Source organism: Talpa occidentalis, unplaced genomic scaffold, assembly GCF_014898055.3.
Source record: "Talpa occidentalis isolate TD23 unplaced genomic scaffold, MPIMG_talOcc4v2.1 talOcc4.7, whole genome shotgun sequence".
Classification (NCBI taxonomy): domain Eukaryota; kingdom Metazoa; phylum Chordata; class Mammalia; order Eulipotyphla; family Talpidae; genus Talpa; species Talpa occidentalis.
The window spans coordinates 125,780,967-125,800,098 of record NW_023605083.1 but is presented as its reverse complement, the minus strand read 5'-3'; the positions used below and the strand labels follow the sequence as shown (position 1 = coordinate 125,800,098).

The following is a 19,132-nucleotide window of genomic DNA, read 5'->3' as shown; positions in this document are numbered from 1 at the left end:
CTTGTCAACATGGACAGTCCCATTGAGAAGTTCACAATTGCCAGGGTTCCTAAAACTGAGAACAATCTGGTGCTCAGCTAGTTCTCACCAAATACGGTGTCATTTCAGCCTCCTCCTTTTACCTTTTCAGGTGGTCCGAGATATTCTGCTGATTGGACACAGACAGGCTTTTGCGTGGGTTGATGAGTGGTATGGTAAGTCATCTTCCCCGAAACAACTCCGAGGGTATCTTTATAATCCGTTGACTTGGGCTCCATTTGGCTTCAGCTGCTACCTGGAAAGACAACAAGGGCAGGAGTGCTGCTGTCTGTATCGGAACTAGCACTGTCCGTGGAGCGTAATGAAGGGGTATGGGATGACAGAGCCTTGGTCTAAAGAACCACAATACTTAGTTATTGGCTAAGGAGAGCCTGAGTGTGTTTGATGCTTGAGTACTTGGTAACTCAGGGCTCTAGAATGCTCTTTTGGGTGGGTTTCAAACCCATCCTAATTTATCCCAAACTCATTCATGATCAAAGGTGCCTGAAGCATCCTATCAAGTAAAAGCAGTCCCTTGATACAGAGAACTCTTCAAAATATTTCCTCCCCCAAATCACAAGGATTCTGCAGGAATTGTAGGGCAGAAACATAGGTACCCCTTTAATCCTGAGACTGTAGTTCTGTTTGGCTCCCCCCACCCCTACCCCCATGATTTGGGATGAGTCAAACAAATTCTGCACATTTCCAGTAAATGAAAACGAGGTTGGCTTCCTCTCATGATGGATGGCCCACCTTCCCCAGATCCTCAGTGCTATCATTTTGCGTCCACGTGACCCCTCTGCATTCCCAGAATCAGTCATCAGGGGCTAGTGTCCTTGGCTATAAATAGAAGCAAACACACCGGCTTGGCGACTTGGGTTGCTTCTGATTGCCTAATGAAATGCCCTTCTCCTTGGCCTTTTCCTAAGTCACATTGCATTTATTCTGAGCATAACCTAGATTGCATTTCGGTCCTTTTCTGCCTTCGGTCCACCAATTCCCCCTCTGATAGCAGAAGGGATCAAATTGAAAGTGAAAAGATACATTGAACTGAGTGGGCAGAGACAGTGATTGTTATAAATGTCGTTAGCTGCTTCTGAGCCACATTTAAAAAGACATGGTTCTGTAGGCCACAGGCTTTTGTTGTTGTTGCAGTTTTCCCAGATCCTCTTGCCTTTTCTGAAGAGCAAATATATCTTCGTCCAAACTAGCTCTCCAGAAGAGGTTCTTTTGAAAGATCATCCTTGGCTCTTTCTCACCACATGCCCCCCAGGAGGTTGCTCAAGGCAGCAAGAGGGCCGGCCCATCTCCTCATCTGAGTCACTCTCAGTCCATGTGTGGGCCTCTCCCGTGAGGCGAATATCCTGGGGTTATGACTTCCCCTGTTCATGCAACCAGTCTTGCTGGTTCCTTTTTTTTTCTGGGGAGTTTTTCCCAGGAAAAAGTTAAGAACTGCATCTCTCTCCCAACTTGCACTCCGCCCAGCTCAAGCTGTCCTCAGGGGACGGTGAAAGATTATTCAGAGAACAATAGGCTCAAACTGGCAGAAGAGTTGGTACATGAACAGAACCTCAAGGGCCAAAACTCCACCACTTTGAAGGCCAAGAAACACGGCGCCTTAATAGATTCCTCTCTAGTGCCAGAGAGGACTTTTCAGAAAAGGCAACATCAAAAGGTGCAGCCCAGTTCTGAGTATGAGCACAAAACACCCCAAGCCGGTGATCAGAAAAGAGGGTCTGAGGAGAGGTGGGATGTAGGAACAGAGGAAAATGTGGCTGGGTGTCGAGTGACCGTACAGATGGGGTACAGAGGATGAGGGCCAACTCTGTGCTCTCTCCACTGAGAACTTAAAGACTTAGTCAAAAAAGAGTTCTCAGGCTTTTAAAAGGGGCCTAAAGCTAAATAATATATGAGAAGAAACTGCAGGTCTCCGTTCCTGGACACATTTGAGAACACTTACCTGTTTACTTAGGGTGGGTTAGGTGGAGACTCAAGTTGTGTATTCACAAAAAGCCCTTTCTGTATGTGAGGGCAGAAAAACGGGCTATGGTTTAGTGGATGGAGATCTTCAGGGCACCGTGTGCTCTAGAGAAGGTCTACACCCCCTGTATATACAATCCTAACCCCAACCAAAACAAGCAACCTTTTCACTCCAAGAGGTCTGAGAACCATCCCATCAATTTAGAGTAAATTCCTGCCAACATCACTGCCACCCGCTGAGCAGCTTGGGAGGAAAACAGTAGCTCCTTTATGGTACAGACGCAGACAGTCAAATGAATGAAAGTGGCCCTGCTCACTGAGGCAGCTCCTTACTCCAGGTAAAGCTGCCTGGGCCTTTCAGGTAAATGGGTATGTGAAGAGCCAGGATAGCCCCTCTAGGGAGGGATAGGTATCTGAAGTTGCTTATTTTTCTTTGGTCTCTACGGGTTCAGTGAGACCTCATTATACAACATAGATAAAGTCCAAAGTAAAAAAATTAAACAAAAAACTCTTGCCTATAGTTTGTAACACTTGTTATCAAAGTGAGGTCCCTGGACCAGCAGAATCAACATCCTCAGGTACTTGTTAGAAATGCACAATCTTAGGCCTCCCTGCACTATGAAGCTATCCCCAGCCACTGCAGCACAAATTCAATCTCAGGTCAGGGAGCTGACCCACATGGCGCAGCAGGCCCCTCCTGCCTCGCCCGCTGCTCCCCTCAGCAGTGTATTTCAGTCACTTCTGTTCTGTTCCCCACTCTGTCTCTGATGAATCCTCTCACCCTCCCGCACCTCTGGCCTACATCCCAGCTCTTATATGCATAAATAAATCAATCTTAAAAAGAAAGAAAGAGGGCCTTCCCGGTGGCGCAGCGGTTGAGCGCTGGGTTGCGAAGCTGCCCACAGCCTCAGTGGCACCGGTTCGATCCCCGGCTGCTCCCCGGCCACCGGAGGAGGGTCCCACATGGTGCGCAGACCTCTCCTGCCGCCCGCTGCTCCCCTCAGCAGTGTACTTCGGTCCTTCTGCCTGCTCTGTTCTCCGCTCTGGCTCTGGTGAATTCTCTCACCCTCCCGTGCTTCTGACTGTACCCAGTGCATGTATAAACAAAACAAACAAATAAACAAATAAACATGCCTCTATAAAAAAAAAAAAAGATAAAAAAAAAAAAAGATAAAAAAAAAAAAAGAAAGAAAGAAATTAATTCACAATCTTAGGCCCCACCCCACACCGGTGAGATAGTCTGGAGGGTGTAGTCCACCAATCTGTTCTTCACAAGCCCTCCAGATGATACTGACCCTGGAGAACGACAGACCAACACAGCATGGACTGTGAGCCCAATTACATTACAAAAACAGTTTCGTGAACTCAAACAGATTAGGGAGTAGTACATGTCTTCAAGACCAACTGCTAAGCCCTGTTGCCTTGTGAGAGGTAGAAATTGTGTCCCTTTGGGGAAGAATCAGCAGGTCCTCTGGGCTTGGTGCTGAATTTTAGCCCCATTTGCCTCCTGGGCTGTGTGTTTGCAGCAGGTGCGAACAGTACATTCTTATCAGTGACAGCCTTGGGTGTCTTAAGCCCAAGTAGATTCACCACCTCTGGTGCTTAACTCAGAGTCTAGATAAGGACAGTGTAGAGGATGGTGATCTCGTCTTGCCCGGGTCTTAATTTTGTATCTTTTTTTGGGCTTTTGACTATCACATAACTTTCCCCAAACAGATTTTATTCTGTTGGTGGTCATCATGTCACCGTGCCCACTTTTGGAAGAGCGAAGTTTCTCTTTCAAAGGTCTTTAAGATCCATGAGCCCTGGGTCTCTCCTGCATCCCTGCAACACTAATCAGGGAAGCCACAGCAACACATTTCAGAAGATGGGGTGAGAGGGGAGATGGATAAAAATAGGCAGCCCAGCTTCACAAAAGCATGGTGCTGCTTCACAAATCTGACAATATTTTGAGAGAAGAACTCAGAGGATTGCCAGAGGGAGGCAGTGATTGATTGGAGCCTCATGAATGTCTTTGAAATCCTAACCCTTTCCAAAAATTATGAGGGGTCACTCCGGCTGGTATAGATGAAACTCCCTCATGAAAGGGACTTAGATATCATCCTGAGTCCCTAAAGCCTTGAGCAAGCCTAACAATGAGTGAAGCAAGCCTGAGGTAGAGAAAGAAATCTGCTTAGGGACCAGCACTAGCTGGTTGAATTTACCAAGCAAGCCTTTCCCAGCAGCCTCCAGTTTACTGAAATATGAATGCAGGACCAGCAACATTCGATGCGTGTGCTCATTTCATTTTTCTGGAGGAAAAAAACACGGAGTTTTCCATCAGATTTTCAAAGGGATCTGTGACACCCACCCCCAACTCCACCTCCCCGAACTAAGAACTATGGAACAGTCACCACTGTAGATTACAATTCCCCATCTTAGTGGTCTGAATGATGTGCCTTAAGGCTTGGCCACTTTCGCTACACAAAAGTGGAATCACCCCTAAGCTATTTATAACAGCATTGCATTCAATCTGTCATCATTTAAATTGGTGGAAAAAAGACACATCCCGAAGACTGCCACCATTTTGCAGGAGCCAAAGGAATCTCAAATCTAATGCATGATTTGCAGGGCTTCCTCCATCTCCCCGCTTCCATTTTGACTTAGAGTAAGAAAAAATTACATCTGTTTAGGCTGAGGAACCTGGGAGTGAAGTGAAAATGAAGAAGGATAGAAGACATAATGTGACCTTGGACAGGCCATTGAATTAGAGTAAAAGGTCCATTTTTTAAAACGTTAGCTGCTATCCCTACACGATCCAATGAAGGAAATTCTTACTTGTTTTGTTGCATGTTGTTTGTAGTTTCTCTGTGTTTAACTGACTTCTATCCTAAAGACTTTTCAAACATAGAACCTTTGCTTCCCATAAAATCAACCTGCCTTCTTTAAACCTAAACTAATTGAAAGAAAATTGCCATCATATACAGAGTTGAAAGATTAGATGCTATTTCAACATATACAGTCCACAGAGGATTAATATCTATAATCCATAAAGAGGTTCTATACATAAAAAGTCCAATAACTCAGAAGGAAAGAGATAAAGAGCTGGAATGGATTAACTTATAGAAGGCGAGGCACAAATGGCCAACTTCACTACTAACCATACAACATATAATGGAAACAACAGGAAGAGATGCCATTTGCTTACTTGCTTACAAAAGTTTAAAAGAATGATAATATCCAGTATTGGATAGGTGGAAGAAAAGATTAACAGATTCTATGAAATAAGTAACCTATGATCCAGCAATTCCACTTTTAGATTTTTATTTTTCTAAATGTGTTCATGAGCATAGGCACAAAGGTGTTCAGTACAGTGTTGTTTATAAAAGCGGAAATAGTTACAGTGTAGTAATGCTCAGTATAACTGTCCATCCACTAACAGGAATAGGGCCAAGTATATTGTGAAACACCCATACTATTGAATATGGTGTGCAACTACTAAAGAGAATAAGGTAGTCCTATAGGCACTGGTATGGGAATATATGGAAATATGTTTATTTTCCATTAATGGAAAAGGTAAGCCAAAACAATATGTGTAGTTTGTCTAGTAGATAGACTATAGTATGATTCCATTCATGTCAAAATAAAATGAAGCTATATGGATGTATGTGCAGTAACAGACATGTGAATTCAAAGAAAATGATTCTGTCAACCTGTCCCTCAAACTTTTAACAGGGGTTATCTCCAAAAGGAATAGGATTGATGGGGAAGCTTAAAAGGAATTAAACTATTTTTCCTCTATATTCCAATACTGTTCAAATGATTTTTGTGGAACATAATCCCTTCATTACTAGAATGATTCAAGGAATAAATAGTTGAAACCCATAGTTTATATAAAAGCAAGAAGTGGTTGAAGCAGACCAAGACTCAGACAGTTTGAGATGGATTTGGCTCTTATGGGAGCCTTTAGTCTGTGGTTGAGGATTCCTCAATTAACAAATCCCCCAAGGCCAGAGCTTCTCACTCCAGCCCGCGGGTACAGAAGTTTCTGCTCAGGCCCCATTCAGTGTGATCTCCACATTTTGGAAGGAGACTTGAGATCTGCTCTCCCCTCACCTGAAGGAGAGGAGAAAGAAAAGGGAAGAAATGGTATTACAAGGAGATAAAAACTGACGTAAGAGGAGGGTATTTAAACCCAGATACTTTCCAGAACTGAAGAGATCCACCACCTCTGATAACCAAGTTTCAATCTTCTCTTCACTCAGGCAGATTAGCCCAGTGTTAGTTGTTTAAGAAACTTTTATTTACAAAACCTTACTTAAGAGAAGTAAATTATGGCCTTTCAAATCTATCAATTAAAGTGTGATTATCAATGCATTTAGAAAAGAATGAAGTTTCTCTGATACACAAGCATTTCTTTGCTAGGAGCAAAGGGATTCAGACCTAAATTGCTAAAAGTGAGAATGATCATTGAAAATCAATCAGTAATGAAGACGAATCATCTCTGAAGGTATAATCTGACACTGGGCATGTGTAATTGAGTTAACTGAAAGAACGATTCCTATATAGATTTTGAGGTAATACACTTTGCAGGAGCAAGACACGACACATTTTGCCAGATAACCTGAACGGGAACATTTTCACTTGATCACTTTCCATAAATTACTGAAAAATATTGAACATGTTTATTCCATTTGCATGAAGCCTGTGCGGTGTGTGGAGATATTTCAGATCTAGACAAACAATATTTTCCTACAGCATCAGCAGGGAGCAAAGGATCATCATGTTTATGAAAAACACTCATTTTTATGTGGCCTAATGGGGAGAGTTGTTTTTCCTTTAGATGCAATTTTCTGAAACTTTGTTTTTTAATGCTTTGTCTAAAAAAATAAAAAAGGGATCCTGTTTCTAGAATAGGCAGAAATTCTAGAAAAATGTCCCTTCTCCTTCGTTGTTGCAAACTGATGTGTACACCTCCTAGTGACTCCAAATAATAGATTTTAAAATAATGATCCTTTTTTCCATATTCTACAAGCAAGGCATGTTAACTGTAGAAAATTGAGAAAATAAACAGAAAGAGGGGGAAAAGAGAAAATATAAGCAAGCAAAAAGAAGAAAATGAAAATTATCTATAATTCCGGCTCCTTGAAACCATCCCTGTTAACATTTCATTTTAAAATGTAACCTACTGTCTTGTTTAAAGGTGTGCAGGCCTTTTCTGACAAAAGTTGTTTCCTAATATGTATAGTTTTCTTTACTGCCTATTTTTTTATGTAATGATGCACCAGGCACATTTCTCTATAGTTTTCAATATTCTCCCACATCATTTTTAGTAGGACTATCAGTCACCTGAGTCGTTTTCCATTCTTCACTATCATGAACAAGACAAGAAGGAGTATCTTTGTTGTCAAATCCTTCTTCCCATCTATCAAACTGCTATCTCTTTGAAAGCCCATAGCCACACAGTTTAAGCCCGTTGCTTAACATTGAGCTAATTAAAGATGAAGAATGATTCCTTTTTGGATTCACTAGAACAAAGAAACCAAAATGCCTTTGTTTTTATTTTCCAAATTACGGTCATGCTGTTGGGGGTAAGTGGTGGGAAGAAAGGGTCTCATGGTAAGATTCCAGGCATTTCTTTCCATTTTAAACTTTTATCTTCGAACCACCTCCGTGTTCATTCCAGGTGTATCTGTGTTTAAGAAATTTTGATCATCAGTCATCGAAATTAAAGTGATTGTATTGCAAGAATGTGTTATAAATGTTAACTAAGATGCATTTGTTTTAATCAAAAGCAGCATCTCCCTTGCTTTCCAGTTCCCTTGATAATCTTAAAAAAAAAAAAAAAGTATGCTCTTTGCTTGGCCAGACTCTGCTTAGCATTCTCGATACTTACATTGCTCATGGACAGTTTTGGAGTGTGTCAAAATCATCCATTAAATAAAACAGCCCTGATCTGAACACAGTCACCCTCCATCGTGGTCCCAGACCACACTGGATTCAATTGTAAATTCCTGGCAACTCTGCCTTTTGGAAATGAACAGGATCTCACATGACACACATGGGTTGATCACACATGATGCAGAAAATACTGAAGGAAAAATTCTGCAAGTCCTCACTCAAATCCCCACCAAGCTAGTTAGTTCTGGGATGGTCAATTACCCAGTTGCTCAGCGTACATCGTAAAGAGGCCTAAGGTTAAATTCTGCCTGGAGAGCAGCAGAGGAATGCCCATCTGGGAAAACTGCTGATAAAACCTTGTAAAGTAGTGGAAGAGGAGGAGGAGGAGTTAGGGTGCAGACTAAAACAACAGCAGTATTTAAAGTGAGACTATTGCTATTTTTATGCATTTCACCAACTGCTGATGGATGGGTTCTTTGTTTAAGTATTTCATCAGTTGGATCAAAAGAGAGTTTCTCACCCTGGGCACTATTGACATTTTGGACCAGATAATACTTGGGGTGGGGGGAATATTAAAGGAGGGTTCTGTGCATTGTAGGATGGTCCATGGCATCCTTGGCCTCTACCCACTGGATGCCAATAGCACCCCCATCCCAGCTGTGACAACCATAAGTATCACAAAATAATCCCCATTGAGAACCGCTGGATCATTATCCTGAAATACTGAAAAATTGGCAGACTCGGGCCAAAAATCATAATGTCATGTGCCATTTTATTTATAGATCAGTGTGGGTGGAAGCAGTGCCAGCCATCCTCAAGCTGTTAGGCTAGACTTGAAGTTCAGTAGAGACCTGCACTCTATGACACCGAGTATTCTCTGCAAAAACATATCCCCACGTGAGCATTGCACCACGTCTCACTTGTACCTGGGGATCCTCTGCCTTGTACATCCTGTATCAGCAATGAAAGTGTCCTTTCTATTGTTGATGCATTGATTTCAAGAACCTCCAAATCTGTTTTGAAAGGTGTATGGAAGGTAAGTACTAAACCGTCCAAGCTTGCCCCTGTCCTGGGAAGGATCTTCTAAGATGCTTTAGGAGATCTCAGGCTATGCACAGCCCACACGCTAACACTTTCTCCCTACCTAGCTCACTTTACAAGAACCACCGCTAAACAATTTCCACTCTTCTGGGATGATTCGACTCGACCTCCTTGCACTCACTCCCTCTTTGGCTGGTTTAGCTAACTTTATGATTTGCTTTTCATAAAGTTACTGAATTCCCTGCTTTTTAAATCTCTCTTTGGCTTCTGCTGAGCTGCCATCTCCCCCTAAAGTCTCCCCATTGAAAGTGTGCATTTAATAACGGAAGTTGCCAACATCTTGACCTTCTTTCAGATATGACAATGGAGGATGTTCGGGAATACGAGAAAAACATGCATGAACAAACCAACATAAAAGTTTGCAATCAGCATTCCTCCACTGTGGATGACATAGACAGCCATGCCCAAACAAGTGTATGTAGAATTTTTCAAACATGTTGCCCGCCCTTTAGCAAACGTACACATCAACCGATCTTTACAATAGAGCGGACGCTCATTCTCGTCTTTCCACAAAAACATGTCTTGTCCCAGAGGCTGTTAGTGAAGAAACTGGGGTGGGGGGTGGGGGGTAGGAGGGAAGCGTCTAAACTGGACAGGGTCACCTCTTGCTTCCAGACATGTTGATTCTTTAAAGCCACTTGACTTGGGGTTGCTTCAGTCATCAAACCAAGAACATGGGCAGTGGAAACCTTTCCATATGGCCTGCACTGTGATAGACAGAGGGGTAAAAACGCAGGTCACAGGAAAACAAGAATAATGTCAGTAACTTATAAAAACATGGTTAACACTCAGTTATTCATTCAAGGGACAGCTTCTGGCTCATCTGGTATTTTAGGTTTCTGCGCATTTACTTTGAAATGTTTTCTTTGGCTCTGTATAGCTGTGTTAGCCAATCAGTTCCCTTTTGCTTAGGTTAATCTCAAAAGGCAGCTACCGTCTGTGCACACACACACACACACTGGCTGAGCAGGGAAGGTGCCATGAGCTGGGACCGTGCTGGCCAATAATAGACCTAGCCTGGGACTTAAGATAAGCTTCAAAGAACCTCAAGTTATTTAGTGGCACATCGGAAATTGAGAGCTGACTCTATGGCAGAAGCCAGCATCTTAAATATAGTTATCTCTCAATTATTCATACTACTGCAAAGGAGACACAGACAATAAAGAAAATGTAATCACCACATCATTTCTATATATCTTTGGCCCAAGCTGTGATCTCTTTGGGTGCCTTGCCTGTTAGCTCAGGCTCCAGAGTAATATATGTTCGATTATTTAAAAGTGGATAACTTAGTTATAGAAAAGCAAAAGATAGCTGTTGTTGTAAATGGATGCTTTAGAACTGTGAAGACCTTCTGGAGCATTTTGGCAATTTTTAATAAGTTTTTGGAGCATGTCTTTGGAATGCGCCCCGCCAGGTACATGGGCTGCTGTGGATGCATGTGACTGCCCTTGACATTGGAATGGCCCTAATTCTTCCTCCCAGTTTTGCATGCATTTGATTGCATTTGCAGAAATTTATTTAGCTAAGACTTAACTGAAGTGTTCTTCTCTGTTGGTGCAGACCAATTCCAATAGGACTCCCCCCCACCCCAGTTCCAATGTTAGAAATGCTCGTTAAGGAAATTGTCCTGGAATTTCCATCACTTTAAACTACGTTTTCTTTTTAGGAATGTTGGACACCTTTCTCTCCGCAATGCTTCCTACTCCCACCCCTCCTACCCTTGACCCCACCCCCACCCCCTGCAGCCACTCTCTGAAAACTGTTTGCTCTTATATGACCAAACAAAGGAAGTCAGAGGAAAGGGAGAGATACCACATGTCTAAAGGATTCTGAGCCCCCCTTTTTTCATTCTGAGTTCTCATGGCTTACAGATTAATGCTTGATCTTCTTTTGATTTGACTATGATTGTTACTATCCTAATACCGGTTTACTGAAGAGACAGCAATACTCAGACTGTCTCTCCACATGTGGAAGTCCACACTTTCTCACTGCAATGCAGTTGTCCCCATGACTTCAGGGTACCTGCTTGCCCAGTAAGTTACACAAAGAGATTATTTGAATGCTTGCGACATTTCCAAATAATCTTGGGAGTCTATCAAATTGGAGATCATCTGTTTTTCCATTGTCTTTTTCTTCTCTGTCCTATTGAAAAATCAGTTGAAATGAAGAGACTAAAGTCCATGGCAAATAAAAATTTCATGGGTGCTCAATAAAATTTAAATCATCAACCTGACTAGGAACTAATTAGATTGAAATTGTGCAAAATTAACACCCATGAATACACATCACATCCATGCAATAAGGAAATAACAGTCTCTTTTTCAATTGAACAGTTTTCAATGCCTTCAAGGAAGGGAACTTCTAAGAGACTCTGGAAGGGAATGTAAAATCAAAGTTGTGTATGTTGGATGATTTCTGCCCCCTGCTGGATGTGTGTGGAGTAGAGCACTCTATTTTGCCACCTGTTTAGAAAGCCTAATTTTTCAAAGATGATATCCATTTATTATAGCAGAAACATAGCTCAATTAACTGAAAATTTTTTTGAGAGTTTTGATTTTATTTGAAAGTAAATACCTCTTTAAAAAAAAACCTAAGCTTATTTCTTAGCCTGTTTAGCAGTCAGTATTTTTTAAATGTGTTTAAAATGGTAGGTTTAGGTATTTTTAAATGGTAAGTGTATAGGTACAGTTTTTCTTCTTTTATTCTGAATTTCACATTCTATCAATGCTGTCGTCTTTTATTTCCTTTGTAAAAAAATCTTTTCCTTTCAGAAAATTTTAATAATTGTCCCCAGGAAACTCTCTCTTAAGGATTTTGTTTTTAACAAACATTTTGGTTTGCTCATATGTTCTGATATGACCTACTCTGTGTATAACCTAATGATGTATACCATGTTATGAATATTCATTCCATAATTACTATTTCCACTGTGACCATACTGGTTCATGTTTATGCAACATTATCTGTGAAGGTTTAACTATTAAGTTCATGGGAGGGGATAAGAATGAGGAATGAGTCTCTAGGGAGCTAGAACAGATGTACAAAATCCACTGGCAGCAGATTTCACCTTTTACTCAAGGACAAGCCCTTAGACCTTCACTTGGTGCTTTTTCTAATGAGCCCAGTCAACTGTTTTTCCTGTTACTAGCAAATAAAAAATTACAAAAGCCTCCCTGGTGGCCTATGGGTTCTCAGCCCTAGAACCTTTGCAGTTTGAGTTCAATCCCCAGCCAGTTTGCTGACCCACATATGGCGCAGCAGACCTCTGCTGTCTCCCCACTGCACCCCTTAACAGTGGATTTCAGTAGATCCGCCTGTTCTGCTCGCCACTCTGTCTCTGGTGAATCCTCTCGCCCCCTACACTCTGGCCTATACCCCAGTTCTTCTACACATATTTTTTTTTTAATTACAAAGGATACCAGAGATAGCCAAACTGAAAGAAATTAATAATAGCCAAAACAATACCAATAATGAAGTTCTTGAGAACAAGGAAAGGAATATCAAACAATAAAAAGCAAATAAACTTGAAAAAGAATTCATTATTATAGCACGATGATATAGGGTCAACATATTTATGGATAAAAGGTAATGTGTATAATATAATAAATACATTAAGGAAGATTTACCTTTAATTTTCTTTTTACTTTGTCATTTAAAAAGAATATTTCAATTATTTAGAAAATCTATATATAGGACAATGCCTGTTAAGTACAGCATCACTGAATTTATTTCTTGAACTCCAAATAATGCTTTTTTTTTCTTTTTTTTAAGCTGAATTAAATAAAACACAGCATTAAGCAATCTGAAGTTGGATACACAATCAAGAAACCAGTAAAACCCCGCCCCCCGCCAGAATACATTGAATAAGATAGAATGTTGAGAAATTCTGATATTTTGTCTATCTCCCCTAGAAAGATGTACTTATATGTTCTAAAGTAGACAATATGTATCATTTTTTGAGCCATCAATTGCTTTGATTACCTTTTCTTTATGGAAAAGACAACCCAGTGGGCCTCCCATGGTGGCGCAGGCGATTGAGCGCCGTGCTGTGAAGCTGTCCACAGCCTCTGCAGTGCCAGTTCGATCCCGGCCGACCGGGTGAGGGTCCCACATGGCGTGGCAGACTTCTGTCGCTCCCGCTGCTCCCCTCAGCAGTGTACTTCGTCAGTCTGCCTGTTCTGTTCCCTGCTCTGTCTCTGGTGAATCCTCTCACCCTCCACGCCTCTGGCCTGTACCCCAGTTCTTGTGTAAATGAATAAATAAATCTTAAAAAAAAAAAAAGATAACACAGTGTAATAGTAACTCTATACACAGGCCACACACACACACACACAGACACACACATAGAGTCCCCATCTGGTTCTGTACTCACCTGCTAAGTTCTTACTCAGAATACTTAAAATACTTGATGAAAAACACTTTGGAAATTTTGGGATGGATATTCATAAAAGGATTTTTTTTTCAGAGGTTTGCCTCAGTAAAAGAAAAAGAAAAAATGCAGGGTTTAGCATTTCGGTGACAATTTGGCTTTATCACCTGGAAAGGCCCCTCTGTGATAGGGCTCCTGTAGCTTTAAAACCTGGCACAGAGCTGCATCTCTTTTAAATAACTGTTCATTTTTCTCTCCACTTGTTTTCCTTAAAGACATGACAATGGATGAAGTCCGAGAGTTTGAGCGAGCCACTCAGGAAGCCACCAACAAGAAAATCGGCGTATTTCCACCTGCAATTTCTATCTCCAGCATCCCCCTGCTGCCTTCTTCAATCCGCAGTGCCCCCTCCAGTGCTCCGTCCACACCTCTCTCCACAGATGCACCAGAATTTCTGTCAGTTCCCAAAGATCGACCCCGGAAAAAGTCTGCCCCAGAAACTCTCACGCTTCCAGACCCTGAAAAGAAAGCCACCCTGAATTTACCTGGTGTCCACTCAGATAAGCCATGTCGACCCAAATCAGAGTAACTTCATATGAATATTTCATGGGGTTTTATATTTTCGTTTTGGGTGTTTGGTTTGTTTTTTTTTTTTAAGAATCTTCTGATAAAGAAAAAGACTGCTTTGTCATGCAAATGTCCCTTCGATCTCTGAGTGTGCATGTGGTTAAGTAATTCACATATAGGATTCCCCAAGTATGCCACACAGCCTCGTACTAGATGTAAAATGTTAGACTTGCAAAGGACAGAGGAATCTTCTGTAGCCACAGCTGGAAGCCAGGGAGGAAGTCTTGTCATTAAGCATTGGATGAGGTTGGGGGGACTTCAAGGGTTGAAAAAAAAAAAAGCAAAAACGTGGCACCACTTTGTCACAGGGTGTGGTAAAGAATAAAGTCAATTTTCTCCCATCAAACCTGAAATTCTCAAAAATGCTATTCTCAGGCGTAAACTAATTGCTAAATTTTGAACTGCTCATTGCCAATACTTGAATACCAACAGTTTCTGAGATTCCTATTTTTGGTTAGTCTGACTCAGGATTTGGGGCCTAATTAACTCTTTAAATTTTTTGAAAATTTTAATTATCAACCTCTAGAGGCTCCAAGTGCAATTAATGATAACTTATTTATAGCTTTCAAGGCATTTAATAAAGATTCCACTTGTTCCTGTCTTTTAATAACTTTACCCCTTGTGGCCTCGGAAATCTTTAAGAATTGCATGGGTGAATGTGACCCTAACTGACTGATCTTGGAATGGTTTGGTTTAGGAACCAAGAGACCCAGGCAAACATCTTTTTTCTCTGCAGACACCAACAAACTTTGACTTGTCAGCTTCTATCATCCAATAAGATTCTCAGAATTTGCAATTAATTGAGTAGAATTCATTGACCGTTTGCCCATTCAAATGAGTTCAAGGGAAGAGTAAGCTCACTGGACTTGGACACTGTCAGAATGTCTGGCTCAGGAACCCTAAAAAAGAGATTTGTCTCCCTCCCCCCCTCCTGGTTTTACTTTTAATAACAGCCAGACATCCCTGGATCCATTCAGAAGTCTCTGGAATGGATGGCCCATCGCTGGTCTTAGAAAAGACTCGTCCTTCTGGCTCCCTTAACTTGAAACCCAAACATTGGGAAAGTCACAGAAGTCAAGTAAATACTATCGAGTGGGAGGAGAATTGCTGGCTCCTATTTGTAGACCAACAAAGGAGGAATGATAAAAGGTGCCCCTCTGTCTGATTTTCTTTCCTGCAAGTAGTGGTAATGCCAGATTAGAAGGTTGATGGGAGGCAAGATCCTTCATTAAAGTGGCAGAAAGAGAACTCTCCTTTGATCTAAAGAGAACACTCTCTCACCTTTGCACCTCACTGCCTTCAAACGCAGAAGGAAAGGCAAGCAGAATCTAGCATTTACTTTTGTCCTCCCAGAGAGGAAGAGAACAAAATAACTGGGCAACTCTGAGGCCCCAGCTAGCCTTCCTGACCTAACCTCCAACCTCAGGAAAGGGACCTTCCCAAAACACAGATTCCAAAGGAAACAACAGAGACCAAGTCATGGTCTCCTCACAGCCTCTCAGCCAGTGGACCCTGCCTGCTTCTCTCTCAGTGCTCTGCACTCTGCATAGTGTCTTTCAAGTTGATAAACTCTCCCAAGGTGCCGGCGCTGGCCCCGTGAGCCCAGCACCAAGTGTTCTAAGTCATACGTCAGACTGTCAAGATCATTTCTTTATCTCTAGGTTGACATTGACCTTAATAAATCAATAAACCAGAACGCAAAGGAAACCAGTCGCCAATAACTTAGGTCAACACTGCATCTCTTCGCTGAGAATGATAGCCTGGTAGTAAGACACCTTCTTTGCATGGTATGATAGCATGATTCCTGCTTGTGGGAAAACAATCTTTTCTCAAATCCCTTGGACTTCTCAATGGCTCCCTCTCCCACACAGTAGTCCTAAAAAGGAGAATGTTTGACTTTAGAAAGCAAAACTCTACTTTTGGAAGACACTGACATAGTGTTTGTATTTGCTTACCATTTGCAAGCTGAAATCAGGATGGAGTGGGATCACGACTTCCACATCCGATTGATTTTGTGCCTATGGTTAACCCATCCGGCACCTAGCTTTTTCATCAACACCTTCTATTTTCCCTTTTTGTAAAGTAACTTCTGCTATCAAGATCAACAATTCTATATGCTTTAGAAAGCTAATTTGTGATTTCCTTCTGTGAGTTTTCTTTCTCTTAAAGCCAACCTAATACCACAGACAACAATTGCAAAGCTGCGATGATTGTGTGATTCTTAGCCAACAAATGTATGTGCTCTTAAAGTACACTGTTTTCCTGTCTACATGTGGTTTGTGTGCATTAAAAGGGTGGGGGGGGTTGCCAGTGTTCATTTAACTGCTTTGACTATTTAATCCAGTCATCATAAGGCATAAATGACTTCAACATTTTATCTCTCTTGAGTTTCAAATGTCATTTCACCTTGTCCCCACATGAATTTGTTTATTGTGGGATGAAAACCTGCGATGAATATGTACATAGAATATTAATAATTCCTATAAGGATGGAAGTTAAGTCACTGCATGATGGAAACTTAGAAAAAAGCAGAACCTTGAGTTCTTTAAGCATGTTTGAGGGGAAACAGAATCTTTAACTCAGTGCCTCTGTCTGCAATGTGGAAACCTTCGACTTTGTCCACCAAAATTGTATGATACCCGTGTAAATATATAAATAGAGTATAGTAAATCAGACACCACCAGTTTTTAAGTCTCTGGTTGCAAATTTTAAATAAATAATCCATAAACCAACACATATTCACCCCATCTTCATCTCTGATGTTAATGGAAACCATCATCACAACGACCCTGCATTTCATTAATTTGAGGGGATTTCACCTCAAAGCTCCCCTGTGCGTTCACTGACTGTGGCACAATATCCTGGCTTTGACTGTGCTTTTCCAGCATAAGAAGGTCTCAGTGTTTTGACCACATAAGCTTTTTCATAAGTCAACTCTACAGGCCATTTCCTTTTCCGACTTTGGGACTGTCATAAGGCAAAGCAGAGGAAAAGCTTAGCAACAAAGGCGTGACGTTTTTCAGTTGCTGCTGTCATAACCAAGACAATATGAGTTCATTTGTAAACTGACTTATAATTCCTCTGTTACCATTTTGCATCTGTGTGGGGAAATAGTTTTAATTTATTTGGAGTTACTGATCAGTCATATTGTTAGTTGTGAAAATAAATCTCTGGGTAGCACAGACACTAAAAACACAACATAGCCCCCCAAAAGGAATTGAGTGGTTTTCTTTCATGACACTGTAATAATCAGAGAGCGAAGAGAATAGATTCTCACACTTTTTGAAAAAGGATTTTTCAGTGAAAATGTCAAGGCTGATTTACACATATTTTAAAATTCTACTTTCCTTGCATTTCTTCATGGCTCAGAGACAGTCACCGGTTGACGTAGCTCAAGAGGGATTTTACTTTTGAGCAGGGCCAGTGTATAATGTACATGTCACATGTCCTCAGATAATCCAATCGGGAGAAATTGCCCGAATAGTCTTCATCCCTTTCTGATTATCTGACTCCGTGTGCTACGTGACGATCTGCCATCTGAGCCATAGTTCTTGAAATTTAAAAAATAGTATCTGTCCAGTGACTGCCATTGATCCACCTTAAACAGACTCTTCAGTCATTCTTGCTGAGATGGAAGCGTTACACGGCGTGGGCATGTGGCCACAAAACATGGGTGTTCTTCTCTGTTCTCCCCTCACAGCAATCTGTTTGCATCTGAAATGTAAGTATTTCAACTGTTCAGGAGGCAGTGCAACGCAAGGATGTGAAGATGTTGAGAACTTCTCAGATGCTGTTATTCAAACTAATTTGGTTGTTAACAAATGCTTTAGAATCTGCCTCTCCGTGTTTTTGCTTTCAATGGGAAACGTCTGTGGACTTGCAAGTTTCCCTCCCGCTTCTCTCTCTCACTGAGAAGACATTCTTTGAGTTGATGTTACCCCTATGCCACTTTTATGTAGCTTTGGAACACACAGTGTTACAGAGAAGCAGAGCAGACAGAAGTCGATCCTCACACATGCCATCCTTGTGTGTCATTTTACGGCTGTTTTGTGTTTTTTCCCCCCAGTTATTTATTATTGTTAATAACTTACTTTTTCTTACATTCTGTTGTAAATAAAGTACAAAGCAATCTTCTTTCCAAGTGTAGCTTCCTCTTTCTTTCTCAGCTGTTCTCAAGGGCACGTTGGCAAGGAAGAACACGTGGATTGAGGGGCAGGGAACTATGGAGGAGGAAGAAACAAGCCAACAGCCGATAGTGAGACCCAGTTCAGGAACTCGGGTGCCAGGGAGCCCGGTCTGCCAATAGGTGGGCAGTAACTTAAGGGCCAGGGCCGCACTGAGAAAGCACTGGGGGCAGGTTCTAGTCAATCCAATCCCAAAATGCCCAATGTGAATGCATGACCCGGTAGCGCACATGCTTAGATTCATCAATTCATCGAACAGGTGGTTCCGCCTCATCGAAGGTGAGGCGATGGTCTGGGTGGCAAGCCAGGGAAATCAGCCCCAGAGAAAGTGTGGGAAAACTACCCCCGCGGGACACCAGGTTTTCACCACTGCGGGGCCAACCCCTTCTTATTTTTTTTAAAGCTTTATTTATTTATGCATACAAGAACTGGGGTGCAGGCCAGAGATGTGGGGGGGAGGGGTGAGAGAATTCACCAGAGACAGGAGAGGTCTGCTGTGCCATGTGGGTCAGCTCCCTGGCCGGGGAGGGGATCGAACTCCTGCTGCAGTAGCTGTGGAGTGCTTCATAGTGCTAACACTTAACCCCTTGTGCCACCAGGGAGGCCCTCAGGACCAACCCCTTTTTAAAGAGAAACCCAAGTCACTCTGATGCAGTTGCTCACAGCTAAAGTTGCTCCTGTTGTTCACAAAAGGGGCCTCTGGGGACGGGCAGGGTGAGGACAGAAATTCTTTGGTGACTCTTGTTCAATAGTCTCAAAGTATAAGCAGCAACACACCTCCCTCGGGGCTTCCTCTTCAGTCCTGAAACTATTGTTGTTATCCACACCATGTGCTTTGATCTCTGACCATATACACGCCGTGTGTGTAACTGTGCACCAGAACTAGGTTTCCTAGACGGAAAATGCTCCCGGATCATAGAGCGCTAATCCAATTACCCAAATGTACTTGCTTTTTGTAGCTCCAGCTTCACCA

General features: G+C 41.9%; 1 protein-coding gene across 1 annotated transcript in view; it reads left to right on the top strand.

Moving 5' to 3' along the window:
- PITPNC1 (phosphatidylinositol transfer protein cytoplasmic 1) overlaps positions 1–18,108 on the top strand; it is a 247,744-nt gene extending 229,636 nt beyond the window's left edge. The window contains exons 8-9 of the mRNA XM_054689741.1: positions 131–194; positions 13,624–18,108. Of these exons, the coding sequence (XP_054545716.1) occupies positions 131–194; positions 13,624–13,937 (378 nt within the window). The 3' untranslated portion in view covers positions 13,938–18,108. The remainder of the gene's footprint in view (positions 1–130; positions 195–13,623) is intronic.
- The last annotated feature ends 1,024 nt before the right edge of the window (positions 18,109–19,132 follow it).